The 13302-nt window shown below is 39.5% G+C and overlaps 1 protein-coding gene across 1 annotated transcript in view; it reads right to left on the reverse strand.

Moving 5' to 3' along the window:
- The window catches only part of pcyt2 (phosphate cytidylyltransferase 2, ethanolamine), a 42600-nt gene that overhangs the window by 19589 nt on the left and 9709 nt on the right, over positions 1–13302 (reverse strand). Inside the window, exons 2-6 of the mRNA XM_080209457.1 lie at positions 9622–9710; positions 7078–7239; positions 6639–6705; positions 5857–5941; positions 2663–2707 (exon numbers count right to left, since the gene is read on the reverse strand). Of these exons, the coding sequence (XP_080065583.1) occupies positions 2663–2707; positions 5857–5941; positions 6639–6705; positions 7078–7239; positions 9622–9710 (448 nt within the window). The remainder of the gene's footprint in view (positions 1–2662; positions 2708–5856; positions 5942–6638; positions 6706–7077; positions 7240–9621; positions 9711–13302) is intronic.

Raw genomic sequence — 13302 nt, forward strand, 5'->3', positions numbered from 1 at the left:
AATGACTTTTGCAACATGCGTGTCTTGTGGAATGGATCCTACCTTCCAGTAGAAAAAGCTGGTCATGAGGGTGTGGCAGTAGATGGGATTTTCCATTCTTGAGCAGTTTGGTTGGAATTCCATCCTCATTACTTTGCTCTGTCGCAAATGACTTACAGGCTGATTTGTGCAGAACCTATGAAGTAACTTCTGGGCTACACAGTTGTGCAGCTTAGAAGGAACACTGCATTCCACCTCAGTTGCATATTTGTGCCAAGGAGTGTTGAACCTCATGTTAAGCAATTTATCCAACTTTTTGTTGTGTTGGGAGAATACTTACTCAAAGAATAACCCACATTTTGAATTGTTACCTGTTCAATGCAAATTTGAAATTAGCATTTTTTTTGAGTGTATAAATCTTTTCAGAGGTGACAAACTTAGCTACCTTGCAGTGTCAGGTGAATGCAGATCTGGAATATCATGCATATAATGCATCTCAGCACATGCTGTAAAATACAGCCAGGACTTTGTTAGCTAAACTAACTAAACTGTTAGTTTTAGTTAGTTAAAGTTCGTCAAAAAATAACAGGTGTATTGCAGAACAAGCACCTCAAAGGTGCCATCTAGTGGAAATATCTAGTCACAAACATCTTTCTCTCTAGTTGGAGCCTATATACGTATTGATCCCAAGATCACATAAGAACATAAGAAATAGGAGCAGGAGTAGGCCATCTGGCCCTTCGAGCCTGCCCCGCCATTCAATAAGATCATGGCTGATCTGTCGTGGCTCAGTTCCACTTTCCCGCCCTCTCCCCATAACCCTTAATCCCCTCACTTATCAAAAACCCATCAACCCGCTTCTTGAAAATATTTAGCGAGGCAGACTCCACCACTTCAATGGGTAGAGAATTCCAGAGATTCACCACCCTTTGAGTGAAGAAGTTCCTCCTCAACTCCGTTCTAAAACGCCCCCCCTTTATCTTGAGGCTGTGCCCCCTAGTCCTACTGTCTTTTTTCAGTGGGAAGAGTCTCTCTACCTCTATTCTATCCATCCCATTCATCATCTTATACGTCTCAATGAGATCTCCCCTCATTCTTCTAAACTCCAACGAGTACAAGCCTAGTTTATTCAGCCTCTCCTCATAGTTCAACCCCCTCAACTCCGGTATCAGCCTAGTAAACCTCCTCTGCACTCCCTCCAAGGCCAAAATATCTTTGCGCAGGTGCGGCGCCCAAAACTGCACACAGTACTCCAGCTGTGGCCTCACCAATGCCCTATACAGCTGCAGCAAGACCTCCCTACTTTTATATTCAATCCCCCTCGCTATGAAGGCCAGCATCCCATTCGCCTTCCTGACCACCTGCTGCACCTGCAAGCTGGGTTTTTGCGACTCATGCACAAGGACCCCGAGGTCCCTCTGCACTGTCGCCTGCTGCAGTTTTTCGCCCCGTAAGTAATAGTCCTTCCTACCATTCTTCCTACCAAAGTGGACCACCTCACACTTGCCAACATTAAATTCCATTTGCCATTTCCTGGCCCATTCGCCCAGCCTATCTAGATCCTTCTGCAGACTCTCCACACCCTCCGCACAATTTGCCGTTCCCCCAATCTTGGTGCCATCCGCAAATTTCGACACCCTACACTCACACAAGCTAAATGAAGCCTTTTCATGGCTACCTTTGCAGAGTGAAGGTATTGGACAAAAAAGGACTATTATTATGGATTACATTTTGGAATGAAATCCAGAAAACTTAGTAAATAACAATTCTTGCCTCTTTTCAATCTTTTTAAGCAGTCAAAAAGCAACATCTAGTGATGTGAAAAACATGACATTTAATGAACATTTAACGAGATTAAATTTGCCATCATTCTATGGCACTACCACACCCGCAGTTGCGCTTCTTGCGCCAAATGGGGCCACACAATACCTCTGGAAAATTCAATAGTAACTCATGAAAAGGTAAACTTAGAATGGATATTCACTCAGACCAAGACAGCTTTTTAGTTAAAAATGTCAGTTACATATAGTAACCTCCTGTGAAAAAAAAACTATTGACTCAATTTGCACTCAGTCATTATGTTAAAAAAATGGGCTGTGAGGTACAAAATAACAGTGTAGCTTGATCTGAAAATTCTGGAGGCGGCTGAGTAAACATGAACTTTCTATAGAGTCAAATTCTATTTTTGAACTTTATGAAGTTTATTTTTGTGCTCTGCTTTTCTGCTTGCAATGAGATTTTTATTGATGGGCCATTTTCCCTTGCAGCAACATACACAGCTGTGAAACACATTCGAAATCCTGTGGCACTGTAACTTAAATTCTTTGCTTCCCACTCACCGATTAATTTTTTAAAAACTGTATTTGATTAAAATTTTCTCATACAAATTAGACTTGATGAGCAATTAACGTGATTAGGACAGAGCATTATCTTGTTTGGAATTTTTAATTTTTGAATTTGGTCATTTTGCTTTCCTGGAAAAAAAACTCATTTTCTTACACATAGTTCCACGGTACAGAGAGGATATAGCACCACTTAAACAACTTGTTAATGTCTGATAAATTGCCCCATGGCTCAAGTATTGGCACATAAAATATTGTTCTTTCATAATAAAGGAAATTAAAGATTGAAAATAAAAGCCCAGAACATGCAAAGGAAGACAAAAAAGAAACTGAACCAATACCTTGCCGAAGTTGTCAGTGTGCTCCTGGTAGTCTGAATTTTTTTCCTGTAGAGGAGTTGAGGGGAATATAAATATATTTCAAATGGTATAATTTCATATTTTTTAAATTAATTTATACATTTTATTTAATAATAGTGAACAGGTGATTTGCATCTTGCTTCCCATGAGATTTGTTCAAAACCTTAAGATTTCAGACTAGCTTGCCCCTTTTAGCTCACATTGGCTTCCAGACAGTTATTATTTTCTGTAAATCTAAAAGCATTTTATTAAAATTTTTGAACTGAACTATACAGCAGGAATTTAATCCAAGATGGAAAATGTTCTTTCACTTCCAGGCAGAAAAGTTTAAACTCCCAGATAGGTAATAACACCAAGCATAAAGTAGGAGAAATGCTTTGTCAGTCATCTTTTTAATAAGCAGCAAAATAGAGAGAGATCCTGCTTATTAGTAGGCTGACTATACATCCAAGTTTATACTAAGCACATAACTAGATGTTCAACTTCTTAAATGTTCAATATTTAAAGGCAGAAAATTTAAAATCAGCTTCCATTGCAATTAAATGTCCAGCCTGACAGCATTTCAAATTTATGACAATTCAATTCACTAAATTTTGTAGGCTAAAATCTGAAAATGTTAATTGTTGAGGTAATTGGGATCCTAACCCCATCAATTCCAATTTTATCATAGAAACATCTCAGTTTTAATCAGGATGACTACTGTTCCCTCACCATTCTTCACCTGCTATCCCTCCTCACGAGTATAACAAGCAGGTCTGTCAAGAAACAGAATCATGGTTACAGCACAGGAGACCATTTAGTCTGTCACATCTATGACAGATCTCAAAGAACAATTTAATTGATCCCACACCCTGGTCATTCCCAACAATCTTGCAATAATTTTTCACACAGATGCTTATCCAATTCTAAAGCATGAGTGAATTGCCTCCGCCACCCTTTCAGTGGTGAATTCCAGGTGATAACATTCATGGCATAAAAACATTTTCCTCGTGTTGCCTTTGATTCTATTGCCAAGCATTTTAATGTATCTTCCAGTTCTCAACTCTTCCATCAATGAGAACAATTTCTCTCCAACTTCTCTGTCCATCTAATCTCCTCTCCACTTCTCCAATCTATCCACATAACTGAAGTCACACATCTCTAGAACCACTCTTGTAATTTTTTTACTGCCCACTCTAAAGTCTTCTCTTCTTTCTAAAACAATCCCAGCCTACAAAAGTGGAGCTGTTAACAGATCTTGGCTGGATGAATAAGATGGACCAAATGGCCTTCCTCATCTATAATTATGTGATCTCCAATTTGCCCCTCCCCTTCATAGAGACAACGGTTCCATTCATTGTTTCCTCTTTTGATTCTGCTCAGAATGGAATCATGGAAAGACAAGGCTGCATTGGTAGTCCAGTACAATAAGCATTGATGCTTAGCACTATCCAGCTGCAGGATTCCAATCAAATACATTTGTAATATTTGTTAACATGCATTGTGTACACTATTGATCATTATACTTTGCAGAATATATCTACATCTTTTATTCTCAATGTGATCAAATGGTATTGTTAAAGTGCAATACAATAGAACTCGACAAGTCTCTTTTTCGTAATATATAGAATATCACAGGAAACTGTGTTATCCAGCACTCGAATATCAACTGGGATTATAGCTGTTCCCCTAACATGAATTGTCCCTTTACCAACCAGAAGCAATTACAAAGTTATCCAGGACCCATCTACTTAAATAAAAGAAAATACAATTCTTAACTTGCATATTAGTCCAAGCTATTGTGCTATATTTGATTGGGAAGTTGAAATCTATTAATCAGCACCACTCATTCCCTGCGCATGCCAGATTGTAAGGACTTCACTGTAATTTGGCACTGATATTTCAGCCTGAGCTTTCCTCTTCATGCTTGTATTAACTGTATTCAGTTTATTGTCTGACAGGCAGAATCATCCAGCTATTTGTATCATGCTTCTTAATTTCAGTTGACATGTTAATACACCACAAAATCAATTTTCAAAGCAAAATAACGCTTATATGTTCCTCCATACTATCTGCTGACAAATTCTGATTAGATAGAGAAAAATTAATCCAAAACAATCCAACTGATATTCTTCTGCATCCAGCTACTTTGTAAATTTCAGCAAAACACGGGGAAATTCTCCCAGCCCGCTGCGCTGCTTTTGTAGTGCAGTGAGCTGGGAAACTTGAGAAGAGGCTATTTCGCGGGCTCACCACTGGGCCATGGTCTCTGCATGTCTCTAGCAGTCAGGACACCAGCACCGCCAGCTCTGCATAATTTATTTAAATCACCACAACAGTGTATTTTAAATGTCATTATCAATATCAATAGAAATCTCTGGGACTGCTAGTGTCTCCTGTCTTGCTAAAGTGGTTCACTCCAAAGAGATTTACTAAAGCTCCCCAATTACGGGAGCTGGCAGCCTGACCCTGCTGGAGTAAAGGGCAGGATGGGAGCAATCAAGGTCCCCCAGGTCAGATGCCAGGGTGGGGGATGGGGTCCCTTGGACATTTGTCACTTGGCAATGCCAGCCTAGGCCCCTGGCCCAAGGGGCAAACTGCCAATGTCCAGAGGGCACAGTGACACTGTCCACTGGGCATCAGACAGTGCCAAGGGGGCAGGGTCCTGTTGCCACTCTGTACTCAGGCTGAGTGACAGAGGAAGGGAGACCAGCGATCAGAGCTGGCCATTGTGGGAGATGGGGATCACAAGGTCAGCAATGTGGGGACAGGGGGATGGCCAACAATTGGGAAGCCAGCAGTGCAGGGGCACTGCGCATGTGCTGATCTCAGCTGACAGACCCACATATGTGCAGTGGCCCGCTCAGCGCTACACTGCCAGCCTCTCCAGCAGAAATACCATATATAATAGGAATTTCAGCATGATTCATGCTGAGGCACTCCGCAGTGCACAGAGTGAGAGAGATTCATTTTGATACTCCCGCTGAAAAAAGACCAGCTGGATTTACTCCAGCTTTTATGCAAATTCAACACGTAGAATTTTTCTGAGAGAATCACCCCTATTATTTAAAGCACTCAAAAAAATTTAACTGGCTTTCACAGTTTAGATACACAATCTAAAAATCAATAATATTTCACCGATGGGCTCAAAATCCCTTCCTTATAGACTAAAATCCTAAATTACATATTTTACTCACAATATTGCTGTGATGAGCTTTAGTCATGAGAAGCATTCGGCCAACCAGGTCTGTAGTGGAAACACCCTGTGTACGCTTACACTCTCTGAAAAGTTTTTTAAAGGCCAATATGAATATTGTTACTCACATTTTTCATTAAATAAATCATTCAAGACTTTAACTGCATCAGCTCATTAACTGCTTAAATAAATTCTCATCCATTCCTTTGTTATTTCTCAACTTACTTATTCCACTGCTGTCCTAGTTCATCTTCATCTTGTACCCTCGAAAAATAGAACTCATTAAAAAATAAAACTGCCATATATATCCTAACTCAACCAAGTTTCATTCACCATGTGCTCACTGACTGACATTGGTGCCAGGCCATTAATCCTTCAATTTTGAAATTCTCATCCTTATTTCCTCAACCTACCCTATCCCTGCAATCTTCTCTAGCCCATTGGGATCTCTGTGATTCTCCAATTCTTGCTTCTGATTTTAACTGCTCCACCAGTAGCTGCTGTGCCTTCTGCTGCTGTGACTCTGCTTTGGAATTCCCTCTCTAAGCCTTCTGCTCCTCATTAGTTTCTTAAAACCCATCCCTTTGGTCAAACTCTCGAATATCTGTCCTCATATAACATTATGCAGCTCAGTATCCAATTTAGCTTGATATCACTCCTTTAGGATTAAAGGTGCCATATAATTTCAGATAGGTTGATGACTGATTAAAATATTTACATCTTATTACAAGGTAGGCACACACTTCTAACAATTGGAACTTGGTCTTTAAGTAGCCTGGTTACCTGTATCTGCCCATTTTCTTTACTTCTTCATAAGTGTCTTTTCCATCAGCAGTCAAAGTAATGTCATCTACAAAATAAAAATTAGCAAATAAATTAAGAATCATCACTACACCGCATGACAAAGGAACGAAACATCCAACAGAACTGTTTGAACTATACCTGACCTGTTTGACTCGCCAAATTTAAGGGCATTCAAATGGTCATTGGATAGGCATATGGATAATATTGGAATAGTTTAGGTTAGAGGGTCATTAGATTGGTTCCACTGGTCAGCGCAACATCGAGGGCCGAAGGGCCTGTACTGCACTGTAATGTTCTAAACGTTTCACTTGAATTTGTAGGAGTATGTAACCAGTTTCACGCAGATATTAAAGTGTTTCAACAGCATATAACCTTGAATGACCAGGAGAAATTGATGAGATCATTGGACACAACATACCTCCATGGACACAAAAATCACAGTTATATTTATCCAGTGTTTCAAGTGTTGTTACATATGGTGCTCCCTCAATGACCTCATCAACCCACTTAATCGCACGGACCATCTTATAACGCTCCTCCTGTGTAAATACAGGTGGACCTTTGTGCTTGGCGACTTCCTCTGAAAACAAATTAAGAAGACTTCAATTATTAATTTTCTTAACCTTCCATTAGATGATTAAAAATAGGGAAAATAATAAATTAATGGAATGATTACCAAGTGCATTCTATTCCCAGTTAGCTCAAATGCAACTTAATAGACTATGGTCACATTTCAACTAATATGTATCACAGTATTGACATTCTGCTCTTGAACTTATTTTCTTTAACCAATAACTGTGTGTCATTTCTAAGATGAATTTAGTGCAAGATACAAAATGCCAATTGACTAGAAACTGATCGATGCAGTACACGGTTGAGAGATCATACTCAAATTTCACTGAATATTCCACTCCAGGTTTTAGAAGGTGACAAAAAGGAAGGAATCAACCTAACAAAAATTGCTAAAAAACCAACCCAACTATTATCTCAAAAAAGCATGTTTCCTTCACGTACGCAGGAGCTACAGTATCAAAAGAGGATTAGTGAATAACTGTATGGCATAGTGCAGGAGGCCATTCGGCCCATCGAAACTGCACCAACTCTCTCATGCGTCTTACCCACTCTCCCCCACCCTATACATTCACCACGGCTAATCCATCTAACTTACATACCTTGGGACACCAAGGGGCAATTTAGCATGGCCAATTCACCTAACATTATCTGCAAACTTTGAAATTTTCCCTTGCACTCCAAAATCTAGATCATTTATATACACCAGGAAAAGCAAGGGTCCTAATATCGACTCCTTCCTCCAGCCCAAAAAATATCCATTGGCCATTACTCTCTGCTTCCTATTATTCAGCCAATTTTGGTGCTACTGTGCATTTTATTTCATGAGCTGCAACTTTTCTCACAAGTCTTGTGTGGAACTTTATTGAATGCCTTCTGAAAGTCCACATACACCACATCATCAGCATCACCCTCACCGAACTTTTCCGTTACCACTTCAAAACTCTAGCAAGTAGCAAACCATGATTCCCCTTTAGAATCCATGCTGGCTCTTCCTGATCAACCCACATTTTTCCATTTGACTACAAATTCTATCTAATTGTTTCTGGAAACTCACCCATCACTACTTTTAAACTGACTGGCCTATAATTGCGGGGGCCACCCTGGCAACATTTGTGAGCATTTTTGCAATTCTCCAGCGCTCTGGCAATTCCTGAGTCTAAGGACCCGCTGGAAGATTACAGCCAAAGCCCCTGCTATTTCCACTCTCACTTCCATCAATATGCTTAGATGATTTTCATACAGTCCCAACCTCAGTGTTTTGTCAACTTTCAGTAATGGCAGCCTATTCAATACTTCCTCCTTATCAATCTTGAACCCTCCTAAGAACAGAATTTCCTCATGTGTTACCATGCCCTGAGTAAGCATCTCCTTGGTAAAGAGAGATGCAAAGAATTAGTTTAATTTCACAGCCATGTCCCAGCCTCCATGTGTAAATTCCTTTTTTGGACCCAATCAGCCCCTCTTCCTTTCATTATTCATTTACAGATAGATTTTGGGATTCCTGTTTAATGTTGGCTGCCAGTTTTTCTCATAATCCCTCTCTGCTTCTCCAATGTACGTTTTCACCTCCCCTTTGAACCCTCTGTATTCCTCTTGATTCTCAACTATACTTTCTACTTGTTACCCCATAGCACATTTTTTGTTCCTTAACTTAATTTCTATCTCATTTCTCATCCAAGGACCAATGGATTTGTTTTCCCTACCATTCCCTTTTACAGGAATACACCTTGATTGTGAGCAGACTATTTCTGTTTTGAAGGTAACCCTTTGTTAAGCTATAGATTTTCCTGCCAACCTTTTGTCCAGTCCAACTGGCCGAGTTCCGTTATTGCCCCACTGAAGTCAGCCCTCTCCCAAGTAATTATTTTTACTCTGGGATCTTGGGAAGCGGAAATGTTGCCTGTTTTCCTTCTTCATCAGCATCCTAAACTTTACAATACAATGATTCTTGTCTTGCTCCACTGACACTTAGTCTGGTCCACCTCATTTCCAAGGTTCAGCAGTGCATTTCTTGTTGGACTAGACATATTGTGACGTAAAAAGAATTTCCTGAACACAATCTAGGAATTGTTGCCCCTCTCTGTCTTTACATTATTTATACACCATCCGTGTCCACATTCGGGGTCATTAAAGATTTCCATGGTCTCACATTGACTGCATTTGAGAGTTACATTATTGTAGGCATCTTTGTATACAAAGTAATGCATTAAAAAGGCACATCAATCATAACTTTGTGATCTTACAAATAACCTTCCACTTTTACAATGCTGAGAAACACTGAACTACTGGGTTTGTTGTACAACTCAAATGATTTAATGAATTAAAAAAAAGTTGTGATAATCACTATCAATACAACACCTAATACACAGATATTTATTTTGCAACTTACCATCTGTATGTACTCCAACAATGAGATAATCACCCATAGCACGTGCCTGCCTCAGCTGGTTGGAGTGACCATAATGCACCATATCATAGCTGAAAGTTAGAGACACGAATGTATTATTAAATAATTCCCCATATTTTTGTTAAGCTTACACAAAGCACATGATGTACAGCAGATCTCCATGTGTTTGTTTTCCAACAGATTAAATCTGTTAAAACAGATTTCAGGGAAATTTAAGTTCCTTAAAAAAATTTCATATTCATCATTCATCTAAAACCTCTCCCTGAGAGCGATAGCTCTAATGACACAAAAGCAGAAAATGCTGGAAAACGTCAGCAGGTCAGACAGCATCTGTGGAGAGAGAACAGAGCCAATGTTGAGAGTCTGGATGACACTTCATCAGAGCTCTAAAGATCCTGCCTTTTTCCTGTAGTCCTGCAAAATTCTTCTACATCAAATAATTATCCAATCCCCTTTTGAAACTCAACTGGCCTGCCTCTACCACAGTCAGGCAGTGCATCCCAGATCCTAAGCACTTAATGTATGACAAAGGTCTTCCTCATGACACTGCTGCACCTTTTATCAATAACCTTAAATCTGTGTCCTCTGATTCTTGCATCAATGAGAACAGTTTCTCCCTCGTGACATGTCAGTAAGACATGAAACAAATAAAGAATACTGTGATCAAACGTCATTCTTTTGTCATTGTTTTAAAATAGACTTTTGCTGAACCAAAATATGGCTGATGCCAGTCACATGATTTGCAGAATTGGCCATCTGACTTAAAAGCTACCAGAGTACAAGGACAAGAGTTCCTTTTCGATTTGATTGGATTTATTATTGTCACAGTGAAAATATTGTTTCTTGCATGCTATACATAGAGAAGGATACGTGCAGAATGTAGTGTTCCAGTCATAGCTAGGGTTTAGAGAAAGCTCAACTTAACGCAAGATAGGTTCATTCAAAAGTCTGATAGCAGCAGGGCATGAGCTGTTCTTGAGTCAGTTGATATGTGTCCTCGGACTTGTGTCTTTTTCCCAACGGAAGAAGATGAGAGAGAGTATGTCAGGGGTGCATGGGGGTCGTTGATTATGCTGGCTGCATTTCCGAGGCAAAGTGACGCTTTGTATTTCTTGGAGTCTTGGACAGAGCAGGAACCATACCAAGCTGTGACACAACCAGAAAGGGTGCTTTCTATGGTGCATCTGTAAAGGTTGATGAGAGTCATAGTGGACATGCCAAATTTCCTTTGCCTCCTAAGAAAATAGAGGTGTTGATGGGCTTCCTTAACTGTAGCATGGAGGGACCAGAACAAGTTGTTGGTGATCTGGACACACAGAAACCTGAAACTCTCAATCATTTCGACTTCATCTACGCTTCCACTTTCATTCATGTGGAATCTAACACCCCATTGTAAAGCTACATTGCTATCACAAAACTGGAAGGCTATCAGGTGAATTGGCTCCCCAGCCAGAATCATAACAAAGACATTAAGATTAGTTACACCCAAAGAGGTGTGAGCAGCCACCATTTCATTCGTAAAGGAAACAATGGATTTAAGCCAGAAGCAGAGAAACTGCCTATGAAGCTGCGATTGACTAATAGGCCACATCACTTGATCCCATGTTTCTAGCCTCATAGTTGGTTTTAATGTTACACTTCTAGCCTCACAGGTTAGTCTGCTGACTATTTTCAACTGGGAAAGGACAACAGAGGGGCTGTCAACTGACCATGCAGTCAGCCACCATCTGTAAACTTGTCCAAGCTTGTTTTATTTTAAAATCATCCAACTATTAGTTGCAAGCAATCTAGATACTGAAATTGCATTGTGCTGTAAAGAACATTCTCTTTAAAGAACTATCAGGCTGCTATCACCAGCCAAGGATTCATCTGAACTGAACTCCACCATGTAGGAAACTCCCTGACCTTCTGGTTTCTGTAAATCATGTAAACTAATAGTAATTTTGGTGGTTCTTTTATTGTTTTTATCCTTAGGTGTAAAAATATTCTCTCTATCCCCCCTATTGCATATGTGTGCAAGGTTGCGAATGTTCCCATCTCACCCACTTCTCCCTAATGCTGGGTTTGAATGAGAAATAAACTAACCTTTGGAGTTAATCATAAAGTGGATTTTTTGTGTGTTGCTTTAAATTAGACCACATCAACTGAGGGTTTAAGGAAATTAGCTATAGTCTTGTAAAAAGTACCTTTGCTTATGGATAGATGGCTAAAGAAGTTTCTTCACCTCTGGAACCATTCTCGTGAATCTTTTCTGAATCCTCTGCAATGCCCTCACCACAGCAGTAATTTTTGGCCAGTCCACAACATGTTGCCTTCAACAGTCACTTCAATCTAAGCAGATGGCAGGAAATGCAAGTTTCCAACAACTTTCCTGAAACTTACTCTAACTGTACCTGAAACCAGCTGAAGACACTTTCCTTTTGACATAAACATAGGGATTTATTAGGTCTCTTATATGCTGCCCCTAACTTTTGTTTCTTTGACTCCAGGCAACTGACTTAATATTTCTTGTTTGACATTTTACTCAGTTTTGTTTTGGCGGGGCGGGGGGGGGGGGGGGGGGAAAACAGCCACTGCCCAAATGACATTTTGTTGTCTGAAAATGACACCATGCGAGGAAGTGGTTTGTAACTATTTTTAAAACCAACACTTTAAGGATAAATCTGAAATAGAAAATTTCCATAAAATTATAATTTAACTTAACAATTTATATAAAACTGTCTAAAAGTTAAAGTACATTTGGCCAAAAGAAATCTTTTGCTTTACAGGCTTGTATCATTAACAATTGGAAGCGACATCACCACAAGACACAGGCAACAATGCATTTTTAACATCAGGGCTTACTTAATACAATCCAGTTAAAAGTCTATAATGCATCAGGAGCGACATTTTACCTACATGATGCCAGTGCTATCAGCACTGTCGCTTAGACTTGCAAAGCCAGTTGCAACCTGAAAGTAAGCATGATGAGTGTTGCTAATCCTGATAGCTAGAAGACTACAAGTTTTCAACTGGATCAACTTGGAAGTGGACTTTAGAGAATGTGTTCAGCTTATTTGCAGGTTTGCTACTCCTTGTGGGGAACTGGCAGTTTCTGCAATGGTCATGTTGCAAAAGCTTTCCTTTGCAAAGTTGCCAAAGTGATGTTGAAAGAGCTAATTTTAGTTTCATTTATCAAGCGCAAACATTCATTCTGAATTTGGCAAGTCAGTTAACTGCTCTTTAAATTAATCTGCCTGAATACAATGGTCTTTTCTCGTACATTGCTGTGAAAAATCAAGTAGTTTTTTAATTAATCAAGTAGTTGAGACTGTGGGGCTGGAGAGAACACAGTCTCATAAAATCTTTTGCTGACTCGAAAAAGGGTAACGGTTGGAACAATTGGGGCCAAATCCAGAGGAAGCTCTGGAATAATCCATTCTAATTATAATTTATTATAATTTAGCCTATTTATTATTTACATGGACACATGGCTGCCGATGACACCAAATTTTAACAGGATCATACGACAAACATTAGCCACTAAGGGAATTTAAAGGCATATGGATCAAAAGCCAGTAAAGGAAAGAACATAAATTGATGTATACTAAAAACAATTGTACAAGGGCAAATAAAGTCTCAAAGAAAAGATTATCTAAGAACAAAGTAATCTTCTAGAGACCA

This window comes from Carcharhinus amblyrhynchos, chromosome 21 (assembly GCF_965287045.1).
Source record: "Carcharhinus amblyrhynchos chromosome 21, sCarAmb.v2.hapA, whole genome shotgun sequence".
Classification (NCBI taxonomy): Eukaryota; Metazoa; Chordata; class Chondrichthyes; order Carcharhiniformes; family Carcharhinidae; genus Carcharhinus; species Carcharhinus amblyrhynchos.